The following is a 20,311-nucleotide window of genomic DNA, read 5'->3' as shown; positions in this document are numbered from 1 at the left end:
CCCCCCCTGCTGTTTTAGAGGCTTTGTGGGAGGACAGATTCCAGTCATTCTTCCCTTAACCACACACCAAGTGACTAATACATTGCCTGTCACTAGTCACTGGGCCGTGAGTGTTATGACAGTGAAATCAGCCCTGAAATGTAGATGCAAAGACCACCCTGCCAGCTCACCTTTAATTTTCCCAATATTTTCTCATGTTCTCCCCCATTTTTTTCTCCCTTGTTTCAGAACGGTGTTGTCCACAGGGACCTAAAATTGGAAAACATCCTTCTTGATGACAGTTTTAATATTAAGGTAGGATTCTTTTCCTCAGCTTCTCAGAATGGATTTGCATGTTTTGTAACATTTTTATCCGAAGTATTAGAAGAGCAAGTGTTATGGCAACAGCTACTAAGCAACAGCATCTGGCAAGAGGCTCAGCGGTTTGGAGGTTGGGGAAAGAGCACCACTGGTGAGCAGTCATACACGCTAAATGAAGCTTTGCATAATTTGAGGGAGAAGGCCCTGTCCTGCCACCCAAGGGTCGTGATTCTCAAAGCAGTATCTATCTACTGGTAAGAAACAGCAGAGTGTTTCGTGCAGTCGGGTTTATTGTACGAATGATATTATTGCTGGCTGCTGCTGGGACTAGGAAAAAACTCTCCTGGTCTACAGGGTTCAAGTACCTCCTACAGAACACTCTGAATGTCCTTTTGATCATGGCTGGAAAATAAGCAAATAGAGTTTCAAAATAAACCTAGTAAAGCACATGTGCTTCATTAGGAAATGGCCTTGGAACTCCAGACACAAACGTATACTTTGGATAGTGATGTCAGTGATGTCATTTCCATGTCATTTCTCCCCAGTGAAAGCATGGGAATGACCTTTTTTCCCTTCTTCTTCTTTTTTCCTAATAGCTGTAGCACAAAGATAAATAATGCAGAGATAAGTGTAGTTTCCAGATGGCTGAACCTGTTTCACTTTCCACTTCGTTCCTTCCTGGGTAGTTGGATGTGAGGGTGGCTAGGTGTGCCCATCTATGGGCAAACAGAGGGAGCGATGCCGAAGAGTTTCTGCTGACACTTGGTCATCCTTGCTTAATTAACAAAGTGATTGAGGAGCTCCCTGCGTAGGCAAATATCTAAATACACTGGATCTTCATTTTGTCTCCGCTGAAAGCCATGGGGCTGCACACACTGCCTTCTGCGCTTCACGCTGGAGATTCATTTTAAGCTGATGTGCAGTGGAAATGGAAAGTAACATATGGTAGCTGCCATCTGTGTAACACTGATGACAGAAGCTAACTTGGATCAACTAGTGGATTAAAGGCATATAAATATGTGGTTTCTAAAAATAGTCTTTTACAGAAGGCCCATCCAATGCAATACTTGGACGTTCTGCTGTTAGCATCCAGTGTTAAAGCAAACCTCCCCACTCCTGTTCCTACAGGGACGCTGGCTGCAGCAGCCCAAGCTGTTCTCAGCAGTGCTGAAAACAAAAAGTAGCCTTTCTAGGACATTGTATATGAAACAGGCTTCCGCAGGCAGGATGACCTTTCTTTCCGTGTTACATGCCAAACTATCTTCCCAGCTAATCAGGGAATTCTTGAGAGAAAAGAGGAATTTGGGGAATTTGCTAGCTGTGGTGGCCTGGATCTCCGTGCTCTGGTCCTCATATGCAAAACCAATCACTTCCCCAAGCCTCCGGGGAGCTGTGCTTTGTCAGAAGGCTCCGCTCCCTCCCCTCTCTTCTTTATGGGAGTCTAATCATCCTGTGGGGAGCGCGGGAGGATGGGGCAGGGACAGGCAGCTTTGTGTTCGAGTCCAGACCATGGAGCTCACCCAGGGGCTTCTGAACCGCAGAGGCATTTCAGCTGCCATACCCAGTGGCACTGCTACAGAAGAAGTTCGGGTAGCCGCAACTCCCCACATCCCTTCCAGTCATTTGGACATCTATTTCTTGAAGGCTTCCCTTTCCTGAAGCTGCCGTGTAGGTATTTTGTGTATTTCCAGCCTTTCCTCAGTTACTTCTCTGCGAGCCGTAAGGCGCACCTCTGAGCGGGCAAGGCTGCCTTGGTGTGGGTAGGTGGCTGCAAGCTCCCTTGCTGTCCCCTGGTAACTATTTCTGCAAAGGGTCTCGTGAAGCTAAAAAATAGACCGAACTTAGGAAGCAGTTGGTATTTCATATATCTTACTATCAATGGTGTTTGAATTTGGATTAATTCAAGATTGCTTTTTGTATTGTTTTCCTTTTCTTCCCTGCTCTCTTTTTTTTACACCTCGTGACTAGGATCAGCTTTGAATACTTGATGTTAAGCACACGGCCACTATTTCCCTGATGCTGAAGCTTTGAATATGTTACTGTGGTTTCTATGATACTTGCACAGAATTTTACTTCCCACTTTTTCTTTGTTTCACTAAACAGTAACCGTTGGCAAGGAAACACATATGGAGCTGTAAATTATTTATTAGGAGTAAATTTATCAGGTCCCCATTCTGAGAGTATTTATATGGTTTATTCAGGCAGAAAAAAAGAAATATGCAGTCTGGGGTTTGGTATTGACTGATGGCTTCAAATACTCAGTGGAAGGCATTTTCTAGAAATGGAGTGCTAGACTTATCTGTACTTTCCCAGTATTTATATTTCATTCAGTGGATTACAAAGCATTTACAAAATTGGCAGTTTGATTTTAAGAATGAGAAAATGAAAGGAATCCCTTTGTTCTTGGGTGCAATGTGCAATTAAATACGTTTCTGAAGAAGCCAGTGATCTGTACATTATGATATACACAAACATGTCATAGTAATGTGAAGAAAACATAAAACGGAAAAAAAAAGTGATCTGATCTGTGGTATATAATTATGTTTTTCAGGGACTTGGTGTATGCAGTAATATTTCTTGCAAACTATTACTTAAAACCCCTAAATGCAGCAAACACAAGTGAATAAAATGAGTTTTTAAAGACTTGTGAGACTGAACATGGACGTGGATCTATGGGACGTATAAGTTCACCCAGCCAATTAATCAAACAGTACCTTGCCAGATATGCACCCAGCTATCTAGCAGAAACACCGAGTGTGAATGTTTCTCCTGGGACCTAACCTGTGGAGATCAATAGTGGGGCACGATCCTAGAGCTAAACCTTACCAAGACACTGCAGCCTCCCAGGGCAGAAGAGCGTTATTTGCTTTCTTACCTTGTTCATGGTGCCATGTTCTTTAAAGAAATAATGTGGCAATGAAAGTAGGGCTTCTGCAGTGTGTGCAAGCCTCTCCTTCCGCACATTCCTGTGCCAGCTGTTAAGAGCACAGTTCACCTGCATGCAGGGAGGTGGAGAAAAACTGCTGCCCAATGTGGCGGCCAGGGAATTAGTGCCTTTTGCTGGCCTATCCAAATACCGTGTCCCTGCCCCATGCCACAACCGACCCCCAGGGACACCTCTGTCATGCAGCCTGGCACGATGGAGGGGGCCTCCTTGTTCACAGAAGGGCTGTGGCAGCCCCTGGGCTGGGAACCGCACCTAAAAGAGATGTCTAGCAGAGGTTGACGTAAACTGTATGACCAACCCCAAAGTGATAGAAGGAGAGAAAAATGCAAGTATAATAGTAATATAATCCTACTAACTGCACTTTCTCTTGGGCTGGTAAGGGGACACCAATCAGACTAACCACTAAAAACCCATGAGAGTTTCATATATACAGAGTAAGTATATGTAATTGGGATTTACCTTGCTGGAAGTCTGACCGACTGCACATACGTTTCACTTGCTTTAAGAGACCTAGTTATTTCTCTATCTGCAGTACAAAGAGACAGATTCTGAAGTGGGATAAAACTGACAGTTTCCATGAGTGTGAACTTCATGGAATTTATAGTCCATACTTAAGCAATAAATTACAGCTGGTTTATCATAGCTAACAGTAAATATGAAACATACACTCCTGAAGCGAGGGGAATAAAAGTCCACTTCCCTGCTCCTCCCAATTTAGGAAGTTTTTTTGACTTGATGCCTTAGTTCCATTTAAGTGCCAAGAACATGAAGTAATGTTGGCTTCTATTAATCTTGTTTTGGGGGGCATGACAGTTTTAATGGGAAAAGCTGATAAACATCAGTCTGTGAGTATGGGAGTGGACTGTAACATAAATACTCTTTTCCTGAATGGTCAGAATGAAAACATGAATGCCCAAGTCTGAGAGTTTCTTAGTGTGAACAATGGTATGTGTATCCCTATATATATATATATTCATGCACATCCACATGCATTTTATACGTTCCATGGTGTTAAGGGAATGTATCTTCTTAAGGAATCACACTGTGCAGTGTTTGTCCTTGTCTTAACTGCATCCTGAACTAAAATAAAACTCAATGACCAGCACGAATTTTTAACACTGAAATGATCCTATTCTTCGCCTGATTGACAGGGCACACTTCATAAGGCTTAAAACCAACTTCCTGCAAGCCAGGCGGGGTGACTTGATAAGAAAGTGGAATTTAGGGCAATTAAGTGCAATCTGAGCCATGAGAATATGTTTGCAGACTGCAATTGTACACCAGCTGTTTTCAATGACATTCCAGCCATACAATGAAGATTTTACAAACCACATTTATTTAAAGGTTGAATTTTCTGCTGTGTGTTGATAATACGCTGTTTGAGGGACTGAGTGAATTCAAACTATGAATGGACATGGTGAGATGAATTAACATTAATGAACAGGAATCAGCTGCTCTGTGAGGAGGATATTATGAGTCCAGATTGTCAGTGGGACACCTGCAAAAGCAGAACACCAAAATAGGAGAGGGGTGAAGTGTGAAATCTCATATTTGCTCTGTGACTTTAAAAATTTTGTGAAAATGATATTTTAAAAAGAAGTTTATATTTTTAACATGAAAGTATCTATATCTGTATCTATATCTATATATCTATTTATAAAGTGTATATATATATATATATTTCTATTTTGGGGTAAAGAGAGAAGAGTTGGGAACATCTGTCCATACTTCACCAACTTTGTTCATTTTGGTCTCAACTGTGACATTTTTAGGTGTAGCTGTAGGAGTTTAGATAGTAGAGACAAAGACTTTATGTCTCCCAAGAGTTGACTAGACATTGCAATTAAACGGATATTAGAGGCAGTGATGATGCACGTTTTAGAAAGCCAGGAGTGAATGATGCTGCTGGTAAATCCTTTTCCTTCCTGTTCACTTTGTGTTTTCTTGAATTTTCTCTTGTGAAAATTCCTGGGATTTAATTTCTTTCTGGTAAAAAGACCTGAATAAGGTAAAGAAAATCCAGAGAAAACTTCTGTCTCTTATAGCTATAATACCTTTTTTATGCCTGTGCTTTATGTCTTTTATGTATGCCTTATGTCAATAGTGGGCAGTAATAAAAGTACCTCTGGGAAACAGAAGCATTTGGGTTTTAAACAAGATAAAAAATGAGATGTGTTGCCTTGTGCTAGAGAAACAAAGGAAATGCAAAGGTTGTGGGAGTATTTAGTATTGCTATCCTCAGCCTTTGTTTTGTAAGAACAAGAACAGAGAATTGAAGTAAACAAAATATTTGGACCTACTCCTGCAGTTCCTACATGGGCAAAATTCCCAACGGTCTCAAGGGAAGTTTTGTTTGTGTTGGGAAAGCCGGATTTGGGCCCATTGTTTCCAGTTAGGAACCAGACTTGTGTTTATTATCTCATGATAGACATCTCGTGTGCTTAACAGCTCAGATTCCTCAGCCGGAGTCCCTGAATCTGGAAGAGTTAGCAAGTGCCTCACTTTCCTCCTCCTTCAAACGTAGCTAAGTTCCTCATACTGGGAGGCACTGCTGTCCACTGATAGCTCTTCATCTTGTATAATCATCGATACCAAAGGAAAGCAAGCCGAAAGTGCTACCGTTCTTATCGTGCACATGCACAAAGCTGTGACTGGGGACACAGCTGTGAAACTGCAGGATAAAATTACTGACTTATGGTTGTGCAGTCCTGCAGTGACCTGTCTGTGAATGGAACTAAAGCATCCTTGCTCTTAATCTGGAGGATTTAACCTGGGGACCCTCTCCTCCTCTGGAGGATCTTTAGAGAGAGAAGCAAAAAAATCATAGAATAATGGGTTGGCCAGGCATCTTGAGAGATTATCTGTGTCGAGATCCCTGTCCTACAGCAGGGTCAAATATAGCTAAGTCTTTCCTGATAAAGGATTTTCTGTTGCATTAAGATATTGTTAGTACTACAGATGCCTTGTGCAATTCTATTTGCAGATTGCTGATTTTGGACTCTCCAACCTTTATCACAAAGACAAGTTTCTGCAGACCTTTTGCGGAAGCCCACTGTATGCTTCCCCCGAAATAGTTAATGGTCGACCTTACAGAGGTCCAGAGGTAAGAAGGGTCAGCTTTTCCATGGTGGTATGGGGTTGCCTTTGATGATAATGTTCTAGAGGGTTAATCTTAATGCTAGTGTTACTGCACATGCGTGTTCGCTTGGGTCTCTCCCATATTGAAAGTTCTCAAGCTGCCTTCATTTGCTTTCGTTTGCTTTGCCTGTGGTTAGTCAGATGTTAGATACGGGTTTGCCGATCAGTAGGCGCAGCTGGACGTGATGCTGCTCTTGTGGTGCTAATGGCAGGGAGAAGGGTGGGGATCAGCTTTCCTGGGCTTCACACGCATTGTCTCTGTATTTCAGGTTGACAGCTGGGCCCTCGGTGTATTGCTTTACACTCTGGTTTATGGAACAATGCCCTTTGATGGCTTCGATCACAAAAATCTCATCAGGCAGATCAGCAGTGGAGAATATCGTGAGCCAACACAGACCTCAGGTATGAAAAAGGAGTGAGGGCAATGTATTGAGCCGACAGGAGTTCAGAATGGAGGGTTTGCCCGGCCCCTTCCAACATGTTTTGGTGTCATGTTAGAATGATGAAGAAAAAAAATCTCTTGTTCCCATACTGACTTCATCTGCTATCAATTCCCATCTGGGTACAGCATTTACCAAAAGCCCTTTTGAAATTAAAGTTTTGTAGCAGATAGATTTTATTGCCTTGGGGAAGCTGTAACGGGCTCTTTTAACTAGATCTATGACAGTGGAAGGTCTGTTAGCTATTGCAAATGGAATTGTTCAGACAAGCTGTAAACTGATACAACATACTGGTACAGATCAGTCCTCTAGCTTACGCTGTGGTATATCACAAGCAGAGAGAAGATGAATGGTTAGAGTGACGCAGTCTCTTATCCAAGAAGGCAGGCCAAAATCTGAATTAATGCCACTATGTTTGCATTTACTTCTACTTAGAGGATAACACTTTAAGGAGTCACCTGACACAAGAGCATCAACTAAGTCTGGGTCGTTGATTATAATGACTCCTTCCAGCCTTAAATGTGTATATGTATATATATATATATATATATTTAAATGAATATTTATCTTGTATCATTTGTTTGCTGTCCCTTTCAGTTTTCTGCTTTCTTGCTCTCTTTGTGAAAATACACCTTTAAAATATACAGAAGGCTACACTGTTTATGGAAAAAGTAAATACAAAAGCAATAATGTGTAGATCATTTAAAATATCCCTATTCCCCTTTGTTTTCCTCTAAGTTTTGTAATTATTAGAGTTGATAGGTTGGTGACTTCCTTCAGTAATATGGAACTATTCACTGACTAATACAGCACAAATATCAATTTCTTTGATAATCCAGTGTACATTTCCCAGGGTGAATCATATTCTTCTGATAAGAAGTAGTACTCAAATGCATTTTCCGACATTGACTGATGGCCAAAGTCTTACCCCCTTTCACTTCTCCTGTTCTAAGAAACATTATTTTTGCTCATTTGATTGGCTTCACACTTCCATTTTAAACTGACAAAACTAAGAATGCCCATATTCTAAATATTTTATATTCCATTCTTTGTCAATAGATGCTCGTGGTCTTATCAGATGGATGCTGATGGTGAACCCTGAACGCCGAGCAACGATTGAAGACATTGCCAACCACTGGTGGGTTAACTGGGGCTACAAGAGTAGTGTTTGTGACTGTGATGCCATGAGGGACTCCGAGTCCCCATTGCTGGCAAGGTTCATTGATTGGCATCACCGTTCTACTGGCCTCCAACCAGAGACTGATACCAAAATGAAGTGCCTTTCTAAGCCCAAAGGTCCTGAAGTCACACTAGAGAGACAAAGGTCTCTGAAAAAATCAAAGAAGGAAAATGACATTGCACAGTCCATCCAGGAAGGAGGAGCTGAAAATGCATCCAAACCCACCTCCAAGAGGCCCAAAGGCATCCTGAAGAAAAGGAGCAACAGTGAACATCGATCTCACAGTGCAGGTTTCATTGAAGGAGTGGTCAGCCCAGTGTTACCCTCCGCTTTTAAGCTGGAGCAAGAGTTGTGTAGGACTGGCGTAGCCATTAAAAGCGTTGTGGAGGGAGAGGTAGCGGGAAAATATGGCACTAAGCAGTCTTCACTAATGCCAAAAAAAGGAATCTTAAAGAAGACTCAGCAGAGGGAGTCTGGCTATTACTCCTCTCCAGAACGAAGCGAATCTTCTGAACTCTTGGACAATAATGATGAGACAGTAAACAGTGACACTTCTCCGGGGGTCACAGAGCCATCCAGAAATGGGTCTTACAGCCATTCCTGCAGGCGTAAGGGCATCTTGAAACATAACAGCAAGTATTCTACCAGCAGCACTGAATCTGCTTTGATTAGCCCTGACACACCAACGTTGGAGGCCATGGAAGAAGTGGTCCTGCCTGGGGATGCATTACCTCGAAGTTACAGCCGCCCTTCCAGCGTGATTAGTGATGACAGTATTTTGTCCAGTGACTCCTTTGATTTGCTGGATTTGCAAGAGAACAGGCCAAACAGACAGAGGATACGGAGCTGTGTCTCTGCTGAAAATTTCCTCCAGATCCAAGACTTTGAAGGACTTCAGAACCGCCCACGGCCACAGTATCTCAAGCGTTACCGCAACCGTCTGGGGGACAGCAGTTTTTCCCTTCTCACAGACATGGATGATGTGACTCAGGTCTACAAGAAAGCCCTAGAGATCTGCAACAAGCTCAACTAGCAGAGGGAAGATGGAAAGGGAGGGAAGGGAGTTTTTCTGTGTACCTTTATGATGGAGTAAGCCAGGTCACTGATTTGCTGACAATGGTAGGTTTTGCTTCAAAGGAGCTGACTGTACCTACTTAGCTGAACTCCTAGTAAAGTAGCCCCAAAGCCATCTCACACTTCTCTTATTTTGTGTCCTCAAAATATTACCTACCTGATCAGAGAATAACCTTTGGTCTTTGTATACGTGATGAAAGCACATCAGGATCTAGCAGACCAAAGCATCAAGATTTGATGGCTTGAAGTCAAAGCTAGACAGAATTAAAACTGGAAGTGAGGAATACATGTTTTGAGAGGTTTGTAATTAATATTAGATCAGCCTTACCAAGAGATGAGCTGAATTATTCAAGACAAATTGGGGTGTCTTTTAGAAAGAGAGCCTTTATTTCCCCCGAAGTTATTCATCTGGATACAGTCATTGCACATTGGGAATCTGGCTTGCATTATGCAGGAGGCCAGGCTAGGTGGTCACCATAGTCCCTTCCACCAGGGTGACCTGAGAGGTTCTGAACGCGTTCTGGGACAGATAATTTGAGAGACTGACCCCAGAATAACCTCACAAGGTGTATGTGGACAAGCGGTGGAGCAGGCATTCAGATCCCACAGCCATTGCTCCTCAGTGAGCAGGAGGCCCTAAGATTGTTTCCAACTGCCACTCCTCCCAGTAAAAACAGTCACAGAAATGGTAATGGGAGCTGGAAGGAATGGATGTTGTCATCAGCTAAATGACCTTTTAAGGCATTTCAACCTGTGTTCAATTTGTGACTCTTTCAAAATGGCCAGCCAGATGAACGCCCAGACAAAGATGGATCTAACAAAGCGTCTCAAGGGTTAACTGACCCTCCAATCTAGAGTTCAGTTGCTGTCAGCAAATGGTGCCACCTTGCTGTTAGCTTGTAGTATTTGAGGGTGACAGGTAGTTTGCGACCAGAATGTTAGGTAAGGAAAAGGTTGTAGCATGTAGGAAAAGGATAGAGGTCAGAAAGTTAGTGGGAAGATGCTTTTCTCCAAATGAAAATGTTTCTAGGTAGGTAGTAATGGAGCAGAAAGAATTGAGCGATGAAATGATAATGGTAGATTTGAGAACAGAGTTAGGATACAATTGCGGGCCTCTGTCCGTATAGTGTAGCTGGTACTGTGTGTGCAATGATACCAGTTTGAAAAAAACCAAGAAGGATATGTGTTTGTATTCTCAGACATATCTAACTATCCAGACTGAAGGCTTCAACTCCCGTAAAGGTACCACATGGGTCTACTGGATTACCTGAATGTAAGCCTATGTCAGAAAGGCACTGTGTGTTTGGCAGGCCTGGGCAAACTGGAATCTTAAGGCCCATTTCAGTCTCATTTCCGTGAGCACATAGCCCCTGGCTTTCTTGGAGGTGCCAGGGTGTGAATAAGTTGCAGGTTTCAGCCTATGATGTCAAATGATCCACAGCTGCAAAACTTACATCTACACGCATACCCAGAGCAGAGGAGCATGGGCAAGTAAGCTCTGTTCTCACTCCTACCCTGTAACTGGAACTGAAAGCAGAATTTGGCCCACTGTGTCCAAAATCCTAGAGATTGTGCGGAAACGGAATAGAGTTCCTCTGGGGATTCCCTGGGAATCAGGGATAACCCCATAAATCGTTGGTGTCTGGGGCAGGGAGCTATTTCACTTGCAGATTCCTTATTCAGTGTATCATGGTACTTAAGTCTGCCGGTTCCTCCTAAAAATCAACTGGGCTGCCTAGCATAAAGATGAATGACCTTGAATTTCCTAAATCAGTTAATCTGACTCTATGGAGAACCTTTTCTCATTGTGAAACACTGGACCAAATTTGGCCCAGGAGTAAACGGCATCAATACCATGAAATCTATGAGAGATGGGTGCTCTCAGGTGGTCAAGTGAAATTTGGCTCGCTGTCCGTTTGCTCAGGAAGGGCAACTGCAGGTCATTTCTCTACAGATGTGTACGTCTCCGTAAGATATTCAGATATCCCATCTTCTCAGAGGCCCTGCATGTGCTCTTTTAGCCCATCCCAGATCAGCACCCCATTTTGCAGTGTACTGAGTTAATAAGTTTGCTGTGGTGCATTTTAAAACAACTTGACATAGTCTCCATGGCCTTTCCGAAACAAGGATGTGCTTTGCAGCCACGGCTTTTAACTCATGTCCTGGAGCTTAAGAGCCAGGTCCTCAGCTGGTGTAAATCAGCGCTGTCCCATTGACATGATGGAGCATCACTTTGGTGGGGTTATGCTGATTGACACCTTCCCTGCAGATCTGGTGCTAAACCTTGAATGGATTTATAGAGATTTCAGGACGAAGGGAAGGGAAGTCAGCTGGCCGTGGCGGGGAAGTGAGGAGCACCCCGAAGGCTCATATCTCCCGAGGCTTTTGCCCAGGCCTGCTTCCTTGTGTACAAATGTGAATGAGTGAGTGACTGCTTGCTGCCAAACTGGAAATGTTATGTAGGGATTTACTGGCATGTTACTGGCATGTTACATGTTTACTGGCATGTTATCATTCCTAGAAGAGAAGAAAAAAAAAAAACTTGACTGCACATTGTTATTATTAGTGTTGTGATTTTTATTTAATTTTTTTGTAATACAAAGTTGACTTTTTTTATTTGAATTTGTCTTTTTTTTTATTTATTGGTCTGAAAGCCATTTCAAAGGTATAATAATATATTTGGTGTAATTTAATTGGTGCGACATTATTTTACAGCTCCGGCCAAAATTGTTTGGTGTTATTGTTTTGGTTTTTTGTTCTTTTCTCCCAATCCTTGGTTGGTTTGAGCTCTACGAGGCACACAGGGGAAAACGCTGGATAATCACCCAAAGTGTTTGTATTTTTAATCTGATACTGTTTTTTATTAAATAAAATGAAATTAATGTAACTGTGAAGAGTCTCTTTCTCTCCCTTTTCTTTTTCACTGTACATCAGCGTAAGCTGAGGCCAAACGGTAATGAACATGTCATGCAGAAATACAGCAGCATCTCAGCACATTGTACCAAATTGTTTATGCAAAGCTTCTTGGCTCATTTGTGCATTTGAATGTAATGTGGGTGGCCACAGAGACTCCCGTGCTACGAAGCATTTGGCACTGCCTAACACCCAAAGCTTTCAGCTATAGAAATGTTTGGTGGAGAAGAATAGCTGACTGGGGTTTCTCTGCCGGAGATGAATGGGGTTTGTGGCCAGGTGTGCTGCAGGTGAGACGGAGCCGGCTGGCTGACCAGACACGGCGCAGCTCATCTGTAGCTGAGAGACAGATGGTCATGGTCCTTTCCCCTCTCTGGCGGGGAGAGGGACAGTTTATTGACAATGTTAATGCTCCTGTTGGTATAATTTAGGGGTTATTTGGGCAAAAAAGACCGGTGGCCATCTGCCGCTGTCAAATGTGGGATGATTTCAGTCAGATGGCTTTGAGCAGCCAGCATAATCAGCTGGTGAGAGGGAAAAAGGGAGTCGGTTTTCATTTTTTTTGGAGTCCCCCGATAACTAGAAGGCTTTAGATTGTTTTTCTTGGAAAATGGGTGGGCATCATAAGGGAAACCGGGTGTTAGGTATATATGCTGTGTGTGCTGGGGACTTGTTAAAATAAAGGAAATGGTTGGCAATGTCCTAACGTTGGCTCTGAGCAAGACACCATTAAACTTCACCCTTGATGCAGCCAGCCAAGATACCTGTGGTGTATATTCTGCTTTTTAAATTACAGGCGGTTTGGATTAGGATCCAAGCTTTGGATATCATGCAAAAAAAGGCTTTCATTTTCCTAATTCATTTTCTCTCTCTCAAGCTTTTTAAAGCAAGAAGCTATGGCTGTAGGTACTATATTTATTCATTATGACCACTTAAAAACCAGTGGGAATAAAGGGAAAAAGCCAACAATGCAGAAAGGCAAACAGCCGTTAATACATTACAAAGGGAATTATTAGCTGCTGTATGCTAATTGAGTCAGAAACTGTAAGGTATATATTCAAAGTCAGCACGTGTGTTCCTGTACCTGAGGTGAATAAGGTCTAACTGTGTGGGTGCTGGGTGGTGGAAAATGTAATGCAAGTCTCTTCTGTAATAGCAATTACGAAACAACTTTTTTTTAACATACTAGGAAAAAAGTGAATTTGAGGGCAAACCATTTGTTTTGTTTTAAAAATAATGACTTTTAGAAAGAAAGTTCTGGATGGCTGGGTATGGTGCGCCTCTGTGGTGAGCACTGAGAAGTAATTATGTACGTGTTTGTACAGCTCTGACAGCACATGCTTCTGGGGTGGGGTGGGGAGGGGAGGTGGGTGTCTAATTTTCCTATTTATTAAAGGAGATAAGTGTACAGTGATATGCTTTAGCTGAAGTTACATAGTAAGTCTGTAGCCAGACCTGGTCTTCTTTCATGCTTGCTCCATGGGGATTCCAGTGTTTCTCAAGAATTGTTGAAGTTTTATGGATCGGGCAAGACAGGAGCAAGGAAGCAAGACAGGAGCCCTGGGAGCTACACAGTCGAGTGACAAAAGCAGTAGTGGTTTTCTTGTCCTTTACAACCCTTCCTTTAACTCTAAAAGTCAACAATCTCAGTTTCTGATCCTGCAAAGCCTGTGCACGTGCCTAACATGATAATGCCAGGGATCCCTCTCGCTTCTGTGGTAGGCTTGCTGAAGTCCAGGGGCCAGCTCGCGTGAGCTGAGTGACACTTCCATATATCGGTAGAGCACTTGGAGGCCAGCACAAAAACTTGCAGAGGAGCCTGTCGCTGCTCTTCAAAGCTCGCCAGCCCCAAGTCACTGGTGCAGAGGGAGAAGGACTTGTGTCGACACAGCGGGAGGCAGCTCTCCTCCAGTGCTGTCACCACCTCCGAGGTGGTGCCCACAGCCACCCCGTAGTGCTGGCAAGAGAAGCAAAATTCAAAGTGATACAGCACGATTTCTAGCCACAGAAGTTGCGTTTGATTTGTAGTTGTGTCTCTTCTCATGGAAGAGACTGGTCTCCATTTAGAGGATTCAGGGACTGTACAGGTAAGGTGCTAAACTGAGGTGAAGAGATGGCATTTTTAGTTATTGCACACAAATTTGCTAGGGATTCCATAAGCATGTGTAATAATGAACTTTGCAACACCAGAGTCTCAGTTATAGCTACAGGGTAAGTAAGTCATAACCAGTCCAATGAAGGGAGAAGTCCAATACTCATGTAAATTTAGTGTATATGAGAAGCTTATTAGTTTAGTTAAGCATTTATCTTGGTGATTCACATCTCATTTTAATGAGATGCTTCTGGAGACAGCTGCAGGAATGCTTTTGTTGAGCCAATAGAAACTCTGGTGTTTGCTAGCATCAGCCCAGGCTCTCCAGTACCTGTCCCAGGGTTACTGGTTTCAGGGTTTCAACTGAAAGTTTTACCACAGAAGAGAACAAGCTGTGTTTCCACTGGATTAATTGTATTTAGTATTCAACTAGGGCTTTGTCTTTTACTGTTGTCTGGTGGAGCTGTCTTTTCCTCCTTGCCAAACCAAGACATCTTTCTCATAAAAGCCTGAGTAATTTGGCTGGAGAAGCAACTTTTTTGGATAGATGATCTGAGCATTTTGTTTCTGGCTATCTCTCTCTGGCCCTTACCCCCTGCCCCATATTTCTTGGAATTTCATCAGTGCAGAAAACCCTTTGATTTGTGTATTATCTGGCTATACAGAACCCTGCACTTTTAAGGACATTATATGTATTTGCACTGATGCTTAATTGTTCCTTGGAAAAGCATTTTACAAGACAATTTAATGCGTTACAAGAAGGCTCCTCATCCCAACTCATGTGCTGGGCTTAGAGCTTACACTGAGAAGCAGCACACTAGGACCATGAAGGGATTAGATAGCTGACTGCCATCAAAATAAATAAATCAGCTGTACATGTTGGCCACAAGTACACTTGCAGGTCAGGACATCACCCTGCTTCTTCATTCAGCAAAGCAGCTCTACTGCCGTCGTGAGCTCAGGGTTTTTTGACACTGAGCACCTCTGAAAACTCCGTCTTGAGCTTTCTCACAGTGCACACCCAGCGCTGAAGCCTTTGCTGTCAGAGCCCATGTCGAAAGTTGGCGTCAACCCACCTTGATGTTTTCTTTTTGCCCTTTCCCCACTCACCTTATCCTATTTATTTAACACAAATAATGCCCCTCACTCTGTCACGTAGTCCAAATCTCCTTCGCTGTCCTGTTTAGTTTTGCTCCGTAGACTGCGTAATAGCCTGTCAGGACGGCGGGTTGAACTTTGCTCACGATGTGCTTTTGCAGCGCTAACCCTGGCCGTGGCATCGCCTCTGCTTTGGAGGTTTTTCGATCGCCAGCCGAAGGCACGGGCTCGTTCTGCAGCAGCGGCTCCAGCTCTGGTGCCTTGCAGCAGGTAACTTTTCTTCCTGGATGCAGAAACTGTGGATGGGACCTTGAGCTAATAGCAGGGCGCTCTCTGAAAGAGACACCATGCCGAGGAACAATTAAAAAGCTGGGCTGCCAGGACAAATGGGTTAGACCAACCGAATATAAATCCCTGGAAGCTGGTGATGAGATTATACCCTACTCAGCAGGAAGCCACTTAGAAAACTGTGCTTCTTTCATAGGCGGGGGAGATACTATTGCACTTAGAAATACAACCAAGGAACAGCTGTAGAGGAACTGACTGAAAAGCCAGGGAGGAGGGAGAGTTCGTCTTGTGGCTCTGCAGTGATAGAGTTTATTAACAGACCCCTCCAAATTTCAGCCTCAGAGATAATAGGACAAGACATACTTTAAATAGAACCAAAGGGAAAACAAATTCAAAACAGATGTTAGGAAATATGTAAATATATGTTTATATTTACATATAAAGCCCTAGCTGCCTGCCAGGCAAGTTTGCTAGGACCAGAGTGTGTGTCATCATCCCGGCTGCACTGGGATTTATCAAAAATATTTCTTTAAATGTTCTTTCAAACTCTGTTGTTCTCTTTAGCTGCACGTCCCAGAGCTTGACAGTTTAATCGGAAGATTTCTTGAGACGAGGGATCTGCTGCCTGAGAAGAGATGTTTGCTAAATTCCCATACAATTCAGTGCCACAAGGAATGTTCAGTCAGCTCTGGCCCTTAGAAACCCCAAGGTAGTTAATCCCCTTGCGCTCCCAGGAAAAATTTGTGTCAGAGTGGAAAGAGGCAATGGGTAATGGTCAAGTACTACATCCCCAGATAGTGCAAACTGATGTTGACCCAACCCAGATGAGCATCCAGCCTTAAAAAATAAATTCATACCATTGTGAAATTCTGGTTGGATTCAGTGGGTATGGCTTCAGGTCCCATATGCTCACAATTTGATGGTTCCACATACTCACCAGTTGATTTCCCCACATGAAGAGTTCTGGATTTTCAAAAGTGGTTTTAGAAATATCTGTTTTTGAGAAGCCAGTTTGAACTGCCTACACCTGAATTTTTGAAACCGATGGCCACCTTCTGCTCCCAGTGACCTCAGCCTGAGCTGCGGTCACTTGGTGCTTACAAGGATAAGGCTTACTGGACCTCAGGCTGGACATTTCAATATTTCTTGTGTTATAGTTCAATAAATCTGACATTTCCTAAAGGAAGTGAAGCAGTACTTTTGGTCAAGTTTCTAACGTGGTCTTAACCCAGCATACCCCATCAGGTCAGTGGCAATAGCATGTGGACCAATTCACGTCTGGATGGGAATGGAAATTGCCCTCCTTTGACATTAATAGAGAAGGCACAAACGGCCCAGATGGGTAGTACATGAACAAAGTCACCTGGTCTATGAAGAAATAACTGCAGTGGCTATCATAGTTCCTTTTTACCAGAGCCAAAATGCTATTTTCTGAAAAGTTCCAAGTTAAGGCCCTGATCTGGCAATGGCTTAGGTAGGTAGCTCTGGGAGAAACAAAACTATTGACCATTACAGAAAATGAGGCCAAGTAGGGGCTACATTTCATCTTGGTGAGAGAGCAGAGGGACAGTCTTTTCTTGCACTGGAGATAAGTGAATAAATCAACTTCCTCCTGGTGTTCATCCCAAAATTAGAGCAGATTTGCTGGAGCCTCCCTCATAACTTTTCCCATGGCAAGTTCAAGCAGTTAGGCTCGCTCACAAGACTTGCAAGTTTGCACCTTGTCACCATTTGCAGCAGAACTGCAATACTGCATGGAGGATAGGATCCTGCTTGATGACGGGCAGAGGGAGAACTCTTTGAGCAGCTCCAGGCACCCGTGGTACAAAGACAACTGTAGCGTGCGAGAGGGATCAGAGCCCATAATGTGCTTGAATGGGGCTGGCAGGGACAGCTTTTGTTAAAGTTCTGCCATGCAAAGAAAGGAAGATTTGCATATTTTCCCCTCTGACATAAGCACACTTCCCAACACCTGCAAAATCACCCTTGCCACAGAGGCCACCTCTAAAAATACTTCAAAAAATGCACGTGTTGTGAGATAACCTGATTGCTTCAAACAGCAGAAAAGTCATTTTTGTCACCACACTCACTAAACCTTAATTAAAATTGTACCCGTTCCACCGTAAAGTTATCTGGCTTTTCTTTTGGCAAAGCTGGTACTGCTGAGACAGGAATTCCTGCATCTAGTTTATATGTCTTCCCCCCCTTAAACCATTCCTTCTGAAGGAGCCCTGGTTAAAAGCTGAAGCAAGGTCCTCCAGTTACAGAAACAATGCTCAAGTCAGTCTGAGAAATGAAACAAAAATTACATGACTTAGGACCAGTCACAGCTTGTCCACACAGCCTGCATTGAACATTGCATATCTAGTGGCAAATTCCCAGAAATACCATGAGGCCATACCAACTAACTGCTCACTGGTAGAAAATGTGTTGGAAGCATAAGAAGACTCTAGATTAATTTAAACTCTGCCCCGGTGTGTATATATATATATATATACTCCTCGCTCCTGGTAAACACTCCAAACAAACATTTAGTTGGCTGCTTTCTGACAGGACAGTGAAAGCCTCAGAGATGCTACAATTAGCCTATCCACTACAAAGTTCAAAAGAGAGATTTGATCTTTCACCACAAAAATATCCGCACTCTCTTTCACATGCATGTGAATAGAAAGCCTTTGTTCAGATCAAGCCAAGAAGAAATAAACTACTGTTGGAGGGTCATTTCAGCTTGCTTCGAGGGGTGGGGAAGAATTACAAAAACTAACCAAATGTGGTCTTCTTACCAGTGATTACAGATATTGTCTTTCAGCAGAACAGGCAAGTTTTTGTTAGAGAGATCTATTCTTGTGTTGGACTAATTCACTGTAGGTTCAGGCTAGGGTTTTATAAAATGTCTAGAGTTTTTAGGTACCCTGGTTGCTGAGTGTCCCACTTGAGACATCCTAGCAAGGTCTGATTTTTAGAGAATGAGTGGTTCCTATGAGGAAACAGCAAATGTAGACACTCAATCTGCCTTGCAGATCTTGTTGGTTGCTTCTTTGACTGATGCCTGTCAGCATTCAGGAAATTAGCAGTCCAACTTGCTATTAGAATAGGAAAGAATTCCAGTGATCTGTTCTGTATTGATATTTGGAGGCTTTGCTTGGATTTCATACTCCACCTTAACATAAGTCTACCACCAGGTTGGCAGCAACCACGTGAATCCCATCTTCCAGCAAACCACCACCACACTTAGAAAGAAGAGTTTTGCTGCAACTAATAAATTCATTTTAAAGGGAGGGTGGGGAGGGGACACGTGACATTTCAGATAAAACTGCCAGGATTTCCTGTAGTTTAGTCTTTTTGTGAAATCTTCCCCTTTATCTCTCTCGTATGAGGCCTGATTCAGTAGATTACTCCTATAAATAACTTTCACATGTTTAAAGGTAGGCCTGCCCATTCCTTGCTGACTCAGGGGTATGGCTTTCTATCTGACAGTGAAACGCTATCCAGGAAAATCCCCAAAGGTCAGTTTTCAGTATTATTTTTTGACATGAACTCAAAGAGGCTGGCAAAAACTCTTCAGTAGTGGTTTTCTAGAAAAAAACTAAGGAATATTATATATCTGTCTTTCAGCAAATCTGAAGCTTTGGTACAAACCACAGCTTGCCTGGCTATGTCCTGTTTTCTTCTATTTTGAGTATTTATTTCTGCAGATAAATGGCTTGCAGTAGTCCATCATATAAAGGGTCATTAACAAATCAAAGCTGAGATTTTCAAAAACATTCAGCGTAAGCCTAGCACTGCTCTTGTTCAAGTTCCTGGCAAAACCCTCAGTGATTTTTTTTTTTCCCCTGCTGCATCGTCCCTCCTGAATATCCTCTGCTCCACACACCTCTTGAGCTGAATGACTTTGGGGATCTCCTTGGGGGTTTTTTGTACCCCAATTTCACCATTGTTTTGGGTTTTTTTCTTGGAGCTTGGCCCGCTGCTGCTCATTGCTAATCGAGGGCCAGAGTGCCAGGACCACGTGTTTCCTCCATTTTTTCCAAGCTAATTTGATTTGTGGGTTTGCACAGGCAGCAGCAGAGACCGATTCTTAGCCGGACATCACACCCCATGGTTCATTCGCACTGGCTCCCCTAAGACAGGGCTAATTTACACCTTTGGCTGGGGCAGGCAATTTACTTTAAAAATAGATAGCCAAGTACAGGAAAGAAGGAGGGGCTGGGGGGGATGAAGCAGTTGGTTTCTGTGCTGGGAATCCCCATTAGGCTGAACGAAGGCTATCTTGTTCGCTGAGCTGCAGAGCAAGAACGGAGAGTCACACTGGGACACCTCAGACCTGCAATAACCTGCCGAGCTAGCAGCCTCTGCTCCGCCGCCTAAAGCAGATGGGGAGGCCAGCTTGCCTGCATCCAGATGCATTTCTTTCAGTCAAGCATCTGCTCCTGGCTGCTCATTCAGCTTTCTTCCTATTCGTAAAAATGAGTAATGTTATGATATTATTTTTATTAAAAAAAGATGAACTAAGAAATAAAACTGTAGGCTGCATCTTCTGTGCACCCTCCCATATTTTTGGATCATTGCTGTCTGTGGAGCACATTGCAGGTTGTGAACTCCTTGTGGGGGTACAATAACGTGTACACAGCTATGAAATTTTTATACACGTTTATACCACAGTCCTTAGCTGAGCACAACTCTGACTGATGTCATGATTACTCATGCCAGATGTCTCATGGTGGCGTTCAGGCTTTTGTTCCACTTTCATGATGACTATGGGGAGTGGTATTGGGCAGATCTTGCAGAAGAAGTACCGTCGTCAGGCAAAGAAATGAAAATCAGCTAGGATTTTGCTTCTG

At 43.1% G+C, this 20,311-nt stretch overlaps 1 protein-coding gene across 4 annotated transcripts in view; it reads left to right on the top strand.

Annotated features, from left to right (window-relative positions):
- Positions 1-11,898, top strand: part of NUAK1 (NUAK family, SNF1-like kinase, 1) — a 49,077-nt gene extending 37,179 nt beyond the window's left edge. For all 4 annotated transcript variants that reach the window (XM_010585338.1, XM_010585339.1, XM_010585341.1 and 1 more), the window contains 4 exons: positions 229-294; positions 6,231-6,350; positions 6,655-6,787; positions 7,885-11,898. In XM_010585338.1, coding sequence (XP_010583640.1) covers positions 229-294; positions 6,231-6,350; positions 6,655-6,787; positions 7,885-9,038 — 1,473 coding nt within the window. In that variant the 3' untranslated portion in view covers positions 9,039-11,898. The remainder of the gene's footprint in view (positions 1-228; positions 295-6,230; positions 6,351-6,654; positions 6,788-7,884) is intronic.
- The last annotated feature ends 8,413 nt before the right edge of the window (positions 11,899-20,311 follow it).

This window comes from Haliaeetus leucocephalus, unplaced genomic scaffold (genome assembly GCF_000737465.1).
Source record: "Haliaeetus leucocephalus isolate CR32 unplaced genomic scaffold, Haliaeetus_leucocephalus-4.0 Scaffold101, whole genome shotgun sequence".
Taxonomy (NCBI): domain Eukaryota; kingdom Metazoa; phylum Chordata; class Aves; order Accipitriformes; family Accipitridae; genus Haliaeetus; species Haliaeetus leucocephalus.
Note: the sequence above shows the minus strand (reverse complement) of the source record. Positions and strands in the feature narration are given on the sequence as shown.